This window comes from Haliotis rufescens, unplaced genomic scaffold, assembly GCF_023055435.1.
Source record: "Haliotis rufescens isolate VD_foot unplaced genomic scaffold, xgHalRufe1.0.p SCAF_46, whole genome shotgun sequence".
In the NCBI taxonomy this organism is placed as follows: domain Eukaryota; kingdom Metazoa; phylum Mollusca; class Gastropoda; order Lepetellida; family Haliotidae; genus Haliotis; species Haliotis rufescens.
Window position 1 is genome coordinate 1,129,147 of NW_025964179.1, and position 13,244 is coordinate 1,142,390.

At 42.6% G+C, this 13,244-nt stretch overlaps 1 protein-coding gene across 1 annotated transcript in view; it reads right to left on the bottom strand.

Moving 5' to 3' along the window:
* Nucleotides 1-13,006, bottom strand: part of LOC124141611 (ankyrin repeat domain-containing protein 17-like) — a 28,180-nt gene extending 15,174 nt beyond the window's left edge. Inside the window, exons 1-2 of the mRNA XM_046509640.2 lie at nucleotides 12,681-13,006; nucleotides 10,520-10,586 (exon numbers count right to left, since the gene is read on the bottom strand). Coding sequence (XP_046365596.2) covers nucleotides 10,520-10,586; nucleotides 12,681-12,947 — 334 coding nt within the window. The 5' untranslated portion in view covers nucleotides 12,948-13,006. The remainder of the gene's footprint in view (nucleotides 1-10,519; nucleotides 10,587-12,680) is intronic.
* Between the last annotated feature and the right edge of the window lie 238 nt (nucleotides 13,007-13,244).

A 13,244-nucleotide genomic window follows, 5' to 3' on the forward strand; every position in this document is an offset into this window, starting at 1 on the left:
GATGTAAATCATGGCCCTTCTCTATGTTGATGTAACCCATGGCCCTTCTCTATGTTGATGTAACCCATGGTCCTTCTCTATGTTGATGTAACCAATGGTCCTTCTCTATGTTGATGTAATCCATGGCCCTTCTCTATGTTGATGTAAATCATGGCCCTTCTCTATGTTGATGTAACCAATGGCCCTTCTCTATGTTGATGTAAATCATGGCCCTTCTCTATGTTGATGTAAATCATGGCCCTTCTCTGTGTTGATGTAACCCATGGCCCTTCTGTATGTTGATGTAAATCATGGCCCTTCTCTATGTTGATGTAAATCATGGCCCTTCTCTATGTTGATGTAAATCATGGCCCTTCTCTGTGTTGATGTAAATCATGGCCCTTCTCTATGTTGATGTAACCCATGGCCCTTCTCTATGTTGATGTAAATCATGGCCCTTCTCTGTGTTGATGTAACCCATGGCCCTTCTCTATGTTGATGTAAATCATGGCCCTTCTCTATGTTGATGTAACCAATGGCCCTTCTCTATATTGATGTAACCCATGGTCCTTCTCTATGTTGATGTAACCCATGGTCCCTCTCTATGTTGATGTAACCCCTGGTCCTTCTCTATGATGATGTAAACCATGGTCCTTCTCTATGTTGATGTAACCCATGGTCCTTCTCTAAGTTGATGTAAATCATGGTCCGTCTCTATGTTGATGTAACCCATGGTCCTTCTCTATGTTGATGTAACCCATGGCCCTTCTCTATGTTGATGTAACCCATGGCCCTTCTCTATGTTGATGTAACCCATGGTCCTTCTCTATGTTGATGTAACCCATGGCCCTTCTCTATGTTGATGTAACCCATGGTCCTTCTCTATGTTGATGTAACCCATGGTCCTTCTCCATGTTGATGTAACCAATGGCCCTTCCCCATGTTGATGTAACCCATGGGCCCTCTCTATATTGATGTAACCCATGGTCCTTCTCTATGTTGATGTAAATCATGGTCCTTCTCTATGTTGATGTAAATCCTGACCCTTCTCTATGTTCATGTAATCCATGGTCCTTCTCTATGTTGATGTAACCCATGGTCCTTCTCTATGTTGATGTAACCCATGGTCCTTCTCTGTGTTGATGTAACCCATGGTCCTTCTCTGTGTTGATGTAACCCATGGTCCTTCTCTATGTTGATGTAACCCATGGTCCTTCTCTGTGTTGATGTAACCCATGGTCCTTCTCTGTGTTGATGTAACCCATGGTCCTTCTCTATGTTGATGTAAATCATGGCCCTTCTCTATGTTGATGTAACCCATGGTCCTTCTCTATGTTGATGTAATCCATGGCCCTTCTCTATGTTGATGTAACCCATGGTCCTTCTCTATGTTGATGTAAACCATGGTCCTTCTCTATGTTGATGTAACCAATGGCCCTTCTCTATGTTGATGTAACCAATGGTCCGTCTCTATGTTGATGTAACCAATGGTCCGTCTCTATGTTGATGTAACCCATGGCCCTTCTCTATGTTGATGTAACCCATGGTCCTTCTCTATGTTGATGTAATCCATGGCCCTTCTCTATGTTGATGTAACCCATGGTCCTTCTCTATGTTGATGTAACCAATGGCCCTTCTCTATGTTGATGTAACCAATGGTCCGTCTCTATGTTGATGTAACCAATGGTCCTTCTCTAAGTTGATGTAAATCATGGTCCGTCTCTATGTTGATGTAACCAATGGTCCGTCTCTATGTTGATGTAACCCATGGTCCTTCTTTATGTTGATGTAATCCATGGTCCTCCTCTATGTTGATGTAAACCATGGTCCTTCTCCATGTTGATGTAACCCATGGTCCTTCTCCATGTTGATGTAACCCATGGTTCTTCTCTATGTTGATGTAACCCATGGTCCTTCTCTATGTTGATGTAACCCATGGTCCTTCTCTATGTTGATGTAACCCATGGTCCTTCTCTATGTTGATGTAACCCATGGTCCTTCTCTATGTTGATGTAAACCATGGTCCTTCTCCATGTTGATGTAAACCATGGTCCTTCTCTATGTTGATGTAACCCATGGTCCTTCTCTATGTTGATGTAAACCATGGTCCTTCTCTATGTTGATGTAACCAATGGCCCTTCTCTATGTTGATGTAACCCATGGTCCTTCTCTATGTTGATGTAACCCATGGTCCTTCTCTATGTTGATGTAATCCATGGTCCTTCTCTAAGTTGATGTAACCCATGGTCCTTCTTTATGTTGATGTAACCCATGGTCCTTCTCTAAGTTGATGTAAATCATGGTCCTTCTCTATGTTGATGTAACCAATGGTCCTTCTCCATGTTGATGTAACCAATGGCCCTTCCCCATGTTGATGTAACCCATGGGCCCTCTCTATATTGATGTAACCCATGGTCCTTCTCTATGTTGATGTAAATCATGGTCCTTCTCTATGTTGATGTAACTCCTGACCCTTCTCAATGTTGATGTAAATCATGGTCCTTCTCTATGTTGATGTAAATCCTGACCCTTCTCTATGTTCATGTAATCCATGGTCCTTCTCTATGTTGATGTAACCCATGGTCCTTCTCTATGTTGATGTAACCCATGGTCCTTCTCTGTGTTGATGTAACCCATGGTCCTTCTCTGTGTTGATGTAACCCATGGTCCTTCTCTATGTTGATGTAACCCATGGTCCTTCTCTGTGTTGATGTAACCCATGGTCCTTCTCTGTGTTGATGTAACCCATGGTCCTTCTCTATGTTGATGTAAATCATGGCCCTTCTCTATGTTGATGTAACCCATGGTCCTTCTCTATGTTGATGTAATCCATGGCCCTTCTCTATGTTGATGTAACCCATGGTCCTTCTCTATGTTGATGTAAACCATGGTCCTTCTCTATGTTGATGTAACCAATGGCCCTTCTCTATGTTGATGTAACCAATGGTCCGTCTCTATGTTGATGTAACCAATGGTCCGTCTCTATGTTGATGTAACCCATGGCCCTTCTCTATGTTGATGTAACCCATGGTCCTTCTCTATGTTGATGTAATCCATGGCCCTTCTCTATGTTGATGTAACCCATGGTCCTTCTCTATGTTGATGTAACCAATGGCCCTTCTCTATGTTGATGTAACCAATGGTCCGTCTCTATGTTGATGTAACCAATGGTCCTTCTCTAAGTTGATGTAAATCATGGTCCGTCTCTATGTTGATGTAACCAATGGTCCGTCTCTATGTTGATGTAACCCATGGTCCTTCTTTATGTTGATGTAATCCATGGTCCTCCTCTATGTTGATGTAAACCATGGTCCTTCTCCATGTTGATGTAACCCATGGTCCTTCTCCATGTTGATGTAACCCATGGTTCTTCTCTATGTTGATGTAACCCATGGTCCTTCTCTATGTTGATGTAACCCATGGTCCTTCTCTATGTTGATGTAACCCATGGTCCTTCTCTATGTTGATGTAACCCATGGTCCTTCTCTATGTTGATGTAAACCATGGTCCTTCTCCATGTTGATGTAAACCATGGTCCTTCTCTATGTTGATGTAACCCATGGTCCTTCTCTATGTTGATGTAAACCATGGTCCTTCTCTATGTTGATGTAACCAATGGCCCTTCTCTATGTTGATGTAACCCATGGTCCTTCTCTATGTTGATGTAACCCATGGTCCTTCTCTATGTTGATGTAATCCATGGTCCTTCTCTAAGTTGATGTAACCCATGGTCCTTCTTTATGTTGATGTAACCCATGGTCCTTCTCTAAGTTGATGTAAATCATGGTCCTTCTCTATGTTGATGTAACCCATGGTCCTTCTCCATGTTGATGTAACCAATGGCCCTTCCCCATGTTGATGTAACCCATGGGCCCTCTCTATATTGATGTAACCCATGGTCCTTCTCTATGTTGATGTAAATCATGGTCCTTCTCTATGTTGATGTAAATCCTGACCCTTCTCAATGTTGATGTAAATCATGGTCCTTCTCTATGTTGATGTAAATCATGCCCCTTCTCTATGTTGATGCAAACTATGGTCCTTCTCTATGTTGATGTAAATCATGGCCCTTCTCTATGTTGATGTAACCCATGGTCCTTCTCTATGTTGATGTAAATCATGGCCCTTCTCTATGTTGATGTAACCCATGGTCCTTCTCTATGTTGATGTAAATCATGGCCCTTCTCTATGTTGATGTAACCCATGGTCCTTCTCTATGTTGATGTAAATCATGGCCCTTCTCTATGTTGATGTAAATCATGGTCCTTCTCTATGTTGATGTAAATCATGGTCCTTCTCTTTGTTGATGTAAATCATGGCCCTTCTCTATGTTGATGTAAATCATGGCCCTTCTCTATGTTGATGTAAATCATGGTCCTTCTCTATGTTGATGTAACCCATGGTCCTTCTCTGTGTTGATGTAACCCATGGTCCTTCTCTATGTTGATGTAAATCATGGCCCTTCTCTATGTTGATGTAACCAATGGTCCTTCTCCATGTTGATGTAACCCATGGTCCTTCTCTATGTTGATGTACCCCATTGCCCTTCTCTATATTGATGTAACCCATGGTCCTTCTCTATGTTGATGTAACCCATGGTCCTTCTCTATGTTGATGTAAACCATGGTCCTTCTCTATGTTGATGTACCCCATTGCCCTTCTCTATGTTGATGTAAATCATGGCCCTTCTCTATGTTGATGTAACCCATGGTCCCTCTCTATGTTGATGTAAATCATGGCCCTTCTCTATGTTGATGTAAATCATGGTCCTTCTCTATGTTGATGTAATCCATGGTCCTTCTCTATGTTGATGTAACCCATGGCCCTTCTCTATGTTGATGTAACCAATGGCCCTTCTCTATGTTGATGTAACCAATGGCCCTTCTCTATGTTGATGTAACCAATGGTCCGTCTCTATGTTGATGTAAATCATGGCCCTTCTCTATGTTGATGTAAATCATGGCCCTTCTCTATGTTGATGTAACCAATGGCCCTTCTCTATGTTGATGTAACCCATGGTCCTTCTCTATGTTGATGTAACCAATGGTCCTTCTCTATGTTGATGTAACCCATGGCCCTTCTCTATGTTGATGTAAATCATGGCCCTTCTCTATGTTGATGTAACCAATGGCCCTTCTCTATGTTGATGTAAATCATGGCCCTTCTCTATGTTGATGTAAATCATGGCCCTTCTCTGTGTTGATGTAACCCATGGCCCTTCTCTATGCTGATGTAAATCATGGCCCTTCTCTATGTTGATGTAAATCATGGCCCTTCTCTATGTTGATGTAAATCATGGCCCTTCTCTGTGTTGATGTAAATCATGGCCCTTCTCTATGTTGATGTAACCCATGGCCCTTCTCTATGTTGATGTAAATCATGGCCCTTCTCTGTGTTGATGTAACCCATGGCCCTTCTCTATGTTGATGTAAATCATGGCCCTTCTCTATGTTGATGTAACCAATGGCCCTTCTCTATATTGATGTAACCCATGGTCCTTCTCTATGTTGATGTAACCCATGGTCCCTCTCTATGTTGATGTAACCCCTGGTCCTTCTCTATGATGATGTAAACCATGGTCCTTCTCTATGTTGATGTAACCCATGGCCCTTCTCTATGTTGATGTAAATCATGGCCCTTCTCTATGTTGATGTAACCCATGGCCCTTCTCTATGTTGATGTAATCCATGGTCCTTCTCTATGTTGATGTAACCAATGGCCCTTCTCTATGTTGATGTAACCAATGGTCCGTCTCTGTGTTGATGTAACCAATGGTCCGTCTCTATGTTGATGTAAATCATGGCCCTTCTCTATGTTGATGTAACCAATGGCCTTTCTTTATGTTGATGTAACCCATGGCCCTTCTCTATGTTGATGTAAATCATGGCCCTTCTCTATGTTGATGTAACCAATGGCCCTTCTCTATATTGATGTAACCCATGGTCCTTCTCTATGTTGATGTAACCCATGGTCCCTCTCTATGTTGATGTAACCCATGGCCCTTCTCTATGATGATGTAAACCATGGTCCTTCTCCATGTTGATGTAACCTATGGCCCTTCTCTATGTTGATGTAAACCATGGTCCTTCTCTATGTTGATGTAACCTATGGCCCTTCTCTATGTTGATGTAACCTATGGCCCTTCTTTATGTTGATGTAAATCATGGCCCTTCTCTATGTTGATGTAACCTATGGCCCTTCTCTATGTTGATGTAAACCATGGTCCTTCTCTATGTTGATGTAATCCATGGTCCTTCTCTATGTTGATGTAACCCATGGCCCTTCTCTATGTTGATGTAATCCATGGTCCTTCTCTACGTTGATGTAACCCATGGCCCTTCTCTATGTTGATGTAATCCATGGTCCTTCTCTATGTTGATGTAACCAATGGCCCTTCTCTATGTTGATGTAACCAATGGTCCGTCTCTATGTTGATGTAACCAATGGTCCGTCTCTATGTTGATGTAAATCATGGCCCTTCTCTATGTTGATGTAATCCATGGCCCTTCTCTATGTTGATGTAACCCATGGCCCTTCTCTATGTTGATGTAACCCATGGCCCTTCTCTATGTTGATGTAACCCATGGCCCTTCTCTATGTTGATGTAACCCATGGTCCTTCTCTATGTTGATGTAACCCATGGCCCTTCTCTATGTTGATGTAACCCATGGTCCCTCTCTATGTTGATGTAACCCCTGGTCCTTCTCTATGATGATGTAAACCATGGTCCTTCTCTATGTTGATGTAACCAATGGTCCGTCTCTATGTTGATGTAAATCATGGCCCTTCTCTATGTTGATGTAACCCATGGTCCTTCTCTATGTTGATGTAACCAATGGTCCCTCTCTATGTTGATGTAATCCATGCCCCTTCTCTATGTTGATGTAAATCATGGCCCTTCTCTATGTTGATGTAACCCATGGTCCTTCTCTGTGTTGATGTAACCCATGGTCCTTCTCTATGTTGATGTAACCCATGGTCCTTCTCCATGTTGATGTAACCCATGGTACTTCTCCATGTTGATGTAACCCATGGGCCCTCTCTATGCTGATGTAACCCATGGGCCCTATCTATGTTGATGTAACCCATGGTACTTCTCCATGTTGATGTAACCCATGGGCCCTCTCTATGCTGATGTAACCCATGGGCCCTATCTATGTTGATGTAACCCATGGTACTTCTCTATGTTGATGTAACCCATTGTCCTTCTCTATGTTGATGTAACCCATGGTCCTTCTCAATGTTGATGTAACCCATGGTCCTTCTCTATGTTGATGTAACCCATGGTCCTTCTCAATGTTGATGTAACCCATGGTCCTTCTCTATGTTGATGTAACCCATGGTCCTTCTCTGTGTTGATGTAACCCATGGTCCTTCTCTATGTTGATGTAAATCATGGCCCTTCTCTATGTTGATGTAAATCATGGCCCTTCTCTATGTTGATGTAAACCATGCTCCTTCTTTATGTTGATATAAAACATGACCCTCATCAGACAGTAACAAACTTTTATCCCCTTAAGCGTGCTGGGAGGCGTGTTCTTGGGTTCAATTGTAAACGTCTAATTCCTGTAACCTATGTTATATTTGGGATACCACTTAGTAAAGTACAGATTCTCGTACTTTTGGGGGGTTGAGTCCCGTCCGGGATTCGAACCCACACTTGCCAGAGTAAGGCACCTAATCGTCAGCACACAAAGTCAGCGATCTAACCCACTTAGACACCGAGGCTTCCACAAAATGAGTGAGTGAGTGAGTATGGTTTTACGCCGCTTTTAGCAATATTCCAGCAATATCACGGCGGGGGACACCAGAAATGGGCTTCACACATTGTACCCATGTTGGGAATCGAACCCGGGTCTTCAGCGTGACAAGCGAACGCTTTAACCATTGGGCTACCCGAAAACCATACTCACTCACTCAACAATGGTCGCCAGAGGTGTGGTTGACAACTGTGTTTTTCAGGTTAAAGGGAGACACTTGAACTGTTAAATCTTTGTGAGGTGAGGTGAGGTGAGGTGAGGTGAGGTGAGGTGAGGTGAGGTGAGGTGAAATTGGGTTTAACGTCGCGTCCAAGATTATTGCACTTATATAGCGACGTGCATGCACGTGTGTGTGTGTGTGTGTGTGGCTGCTTGTACTAGTCCGGGCTGATGCCGATTTATAGTGCTAGCCCACTGAGATACCATGCCGCAGTTTAACATGAATACCCCACTCAGACACAGTATACTGACTCCGAGCCGACCAGTCCTTGTTTTAGCCCCTTAATGCCGAGCGCCAGACAGGGTAACAACAAGTACCATCTTTTAACGTGTTTTAGTATGACGCGGCCGAGGATCGAACCCCGGACCTTCCGCTCTCCGGGCGGACACTCTACCACTAGACCACGGAGGCGGTCTCAATCTTTGTGAGTGTGACACCAGGTCGTCATCGGAGCTTACAGTACGGTCATACGGAGGAACAGTATAAGGGGTATCGTATGTGTTGGTTGGTTTGTTGTTTAACGCCGTATAATATTTCATCTATATGACGGCCGTCTGTAAATAATCGAGTCTGGACCAGTCAATCCAGTTTAATATCATAAGCATCGATCCATGCAATTGGGATCGATGACATGCATCAACCAAGTCAGCGAGCCTGACCACCCGATCCCGTTAGCCGCCTTTTACGACAAGCATAGTCACCTTTTACGGCAAGCATAGGTTGCTGAAGACCTATTCTACCCCGGATCTTCACGGGTCGTATCGTATGTGTACGACACATGGGCGTGGCCCATGAACTGTAACCCCCAGGAACCAACCAGGAACTATAACCATTATACACTTTACCAGAATATGTTTAGTGAAGTATAATTGTATTTAGTTTAGCACAGTTTCTGCATAGTTTAAAGTAGATTGGTGAGTGAGTATGGTTTTACGCCGCTTCTAGCAATATTCCAGCAATATCACGGCGGGGGACACCAGAAACGGGCTTCACACATTGTACCCATGTCGGGAATCGAACCCGGGTCTTCGGCGTGACGAGCGAACGCTTTAACCACTAGGCTACCCGATCGCCCCTTAAAGTAGTTAAGTGGATGAATGTTAAAAATTATTTTGTTGTGTATGCGCGAGATGAGACGGGGGGTATAGTAGTATTCATGTTCTCGTGGAAGCAATAAATTAGTTGAATACAATTTCCATGTGTTATTGTCAGTTGCTTATTAACTATTGTGTGACAAAATGTATTCCTGTCGAGAAATGTGTCGGATATGATCTTATTAATGTACTGTCGCAATTTCTAAAAAACACGTGCAGGAAATAATGTCAAACAGGAAACGCATGAAATGTGTAACAGGGACCTTTCATATGACAATCTTTCAGCTATAAGAAATAGTTAAGTACGATATATGAATTGTAGTATCAGCAGAGCATTACCAAACTCAGAATTGTTCCAGTAGAGTGAATTAAATGCGTCAATAACGTTTTGATAAATCATTTTCGGTGTGTCTGAGGAAACCTGATATCACAATGTGAGTGATTGAGTATGGTTTTACGCCGCTTTTAATGGGCTTCACATAATGTACCCATGTCGGGAATCGAACCCGGGCCTTCAGCGTGACGAGCGAACGCTTTAACCAGTAGGCTACCCGACCGCCCCACATCACAATGTACGCGCCCGTACACCGAGTGACACATCATCCTACAGCTTCGGTCCAGGGCCCACTTGCACAAAGGGATCTTAGCACTAAGATGATCGTAACTCCCATACTTGAACATAGGCTAACAAAAGTCGTAGCGCTAAGATCATCGTAACTCCCATACTTTAACATAGGCTTACAATAGTCGTAGCGCTAAGATGATCGTAACTCCCATACTTTAACATAGGCTTACAATAGTCGTAGCACTAAGATGGCTTTGTGCAAGTGGGCCCAGAAGCGTAACAGCTTGACGACAAGTAGGCGTTATTTGAAAATTGTGATGTCAAACTTCTTTTCGAAGCAATATAGACGCTTGAAAATCGTCAAGAAATCCCCGAGAAAAAGGCAAAAGGCCACATTGGGGAAAAAAGACGTTTTCGTATTTGCAGAGTCACCTCTGGATGATATTGCGTAGAAACAATATATTTTTATTTTTATTTTTATTGCACTACCGCCCCAGGGTACGTAGAAACAGGGGCGGTCGGGTAGCCTAGTGGTCAAAGCGTTCGCTCGTCACGCCGAAGACACGGGTTCGATTCCCGACATGGGTACAATGTGTGAAGCCCATTTCTTGTGTCCCCCGCCGTGATATTGCTGGAATATTGCTAAAAGCGGCGTAAAACCATACTCACTCACTCGCTCACGTAGACACAAACAAATCACAAAATGCAAATTTAGTTCATAAATGATTTGATTTTAAATGTAGTCATAAAGTCAAAAGGGTTAATACATGGGAGGAAACAAGGTATTATCTAAAATTGCGTGTTTGATAAATATTCAGTGGTTTGGATCCTCTGATGTGACTGAATTGATACAAACATGATGGCACTAAACACAAGACACGTCTCTGCATGAGACACATACCTTGCACTATCTTTGGACATCGGGAAGTCAGAGTGCCGACATTGGATGCAGAGGTTGTAGTCAGAGCCTTCAGACAGCAATAAAAAAGAACCTTGTCAGACAAAGTGTTCAGCTATTATTTCTATCACTATAAAGTTCTGTGGTCGCGATATGCATTTCAAACTTGTTTATGTAAGATCTCCAGTAACATTGACCTCTTTTATACGACACCTGCAACGTAATGCCGAAGAAAACATCGGTCAATTCTTGATATTTTACTGGGGGCACGGGTGGCCCAGTCGTCTAAGGCGCCGCGATTCGATGTGCAGAGTTGCGTCCCTTGGGCACGCCAGAAACCTATGATTGTGGGTTCGAATCCCGGTTCGCCCCGATTATGTTTCTAGGTTTGTCAGCACCATACCCGTGCTCGTGGGTTTCACCGAAGTGGTAAACGTCTGAGACCTGCATCACTTCGGGCTTTCCTCCCACATTAAGCTGACACGCCGCGATATAACTGGAATACTGATAAAAAACGGGGTTAAACCAAACTCACTCACTCACTCACTCACTCATGTTTTACTTGTCAACATCATGTATTTAACAACCTGTAAAACGTAGGGAATAAAATACAAGCTAACAAAATCTCTTCCATTATCATATTGGTTTAATAGTACTTTCTTTCAGTCATTGTTGGTAGGCATATTTAAATAATTATGTCTACAATAACAGGTTACAAAATGCAAAGTTGCGGTTACTACAATATTAAAAAGGGTGTTTGACAATACATTTGGTGCAGAAAACACGAAAGAAATCTTTAAAGGACAACAGAGTGCTTGGAATTTGTCGCGTCTCTATATACGACTGTGACCTCATATCGTTTGCGTCACAATGAGCGATATGACGTCATAATGGTGACGCGCGGAGAAGAACGAAAGTCTTGCAATGCTTGCTTAGTTTTCTTTTGGCATGCCCACCTCATGTTAGCTTACCAAGTTGCTGTGCTTATATGCTTTCAATGTCTGTCATATGGTCGCGTGAATTATTTCGGAGTAAACAAACTGCTTGAGCATAAACAGCGCCATATTTTGTTTTCCGGCTGTTGTCGGTGATTCCGTTATTCAGATCGACAACCCGCTCAAAACACTGGACTCAACACATGTCGCTTCACTCAGTATATTTGCTGACACCAGAGAGTTCGCGTACTACTTAATCATGATAAAATGGAGATAAAAATACTGTGTTTTCAATGTAGAGCTGTTTCAGTATGTTTATCTCCTAATTAATGCAAACATTGAAAGCATTACTGCAAAAGCAAGTTGTCAGGCACAGTGCGGGTAAGTGACAGTGAATAATGCTTTCATATTGCCTGACGATGGGCCTTTATCAATCACTTTGTCATGTGATGTCATAGTTCATTTGCATTTATCATCCAAAACTGGCTCCCACAGGAGATATCTACACTGTAGATATCGCTGCAATAAAATTGCATCACAATGCTTTGCAGACAATTGTGGCGTCATTGGTTACCATGACGTCACAATCGGAATTTTTCCACTTTTATCAACTCGTGTTGATATATTTGATATCACAAGACACTCGGGTGAGATTCTCTATTCATCATTCAAACCGCCTTCCACAGGATATATCACATGGCGGAGATCAAATACAGGTAACCAACAATGAAATTGCATCATAGTGCTTTGAAGACCATTATGACGTTATCGGTTACAGTAATGTCACAATCACATCACTAATCTGTCTGTCACTGCAGCCGGTTACCTGTACCTTTTACACTCAACACACTGGCTGTTAATGTTAACAAACTGAAGTTGGAAGGATGATTTTTGTGATAGATATAATCTCGTCCTCGTGTTTTGCATATCACTTATATCAATACACGGTCAGATTTTAAAACATGTATCGATTGGTGTTGATTTATTTCAAATCACGAGACACTCGGCTTAAATTCTCTGTATAACGTCAGCAAACATGGCTTCGCGTGCATTGTCAACCATTGAAACAAATCCAAACATTCGGACAAGTCTCCTTCAAATATTGGCGAAATAAGAGATCATGGCCGAATTGGTGGTTGATTTCTCTGGGTTGCTTGAGGAATATTATTTTGCTAAGTACAAATTGTACACACATCTACACACATCCTCTTGCCATAAACATAACTTACATGGGGATGATTTTGAGAAAGGACGCTGGATCCGCCCGTTTTCTTCATCTTCTTGGATTTATGACAGGATGCAAATATGAAGTCATCTTGGCAGTAAAGTTGGCACAACGTGATGTCAATGCTCCTTAAAACGACAGATCTGACCTTCATTTTCTCTGTCATTTGCAGTCCACATTCCTTGGTGCTGCATGTGGAAAGTTCAAGCAAGATGTAAACAGTTGCTGTTAAAGCTAGCTGCAGACTATCACTTGAACACAGCGTCATCATCTTGAACTGGGGAGTGCAGGGTCAACGAACTGGATGGACGTCTATCAGAGACTGCAACACCAATATATCACCACCCGGTAGACTGCAACAAAACGGTTAAGAGATCACAACCAGGTAGACTGCAACACAATGGTTAAGAGATCACAACCAGGTAGACTGCAACACAACGGTTAAGAGATCACAACTAGGTAGACTGCAACACAACGGTTAAGAGATCACCGCCAGGTAGACTGCAACACAGCGGTTAAGAGATCACCGCCAGGTAGACTGATACCTGTTTAATATGTTTCGTTTTCG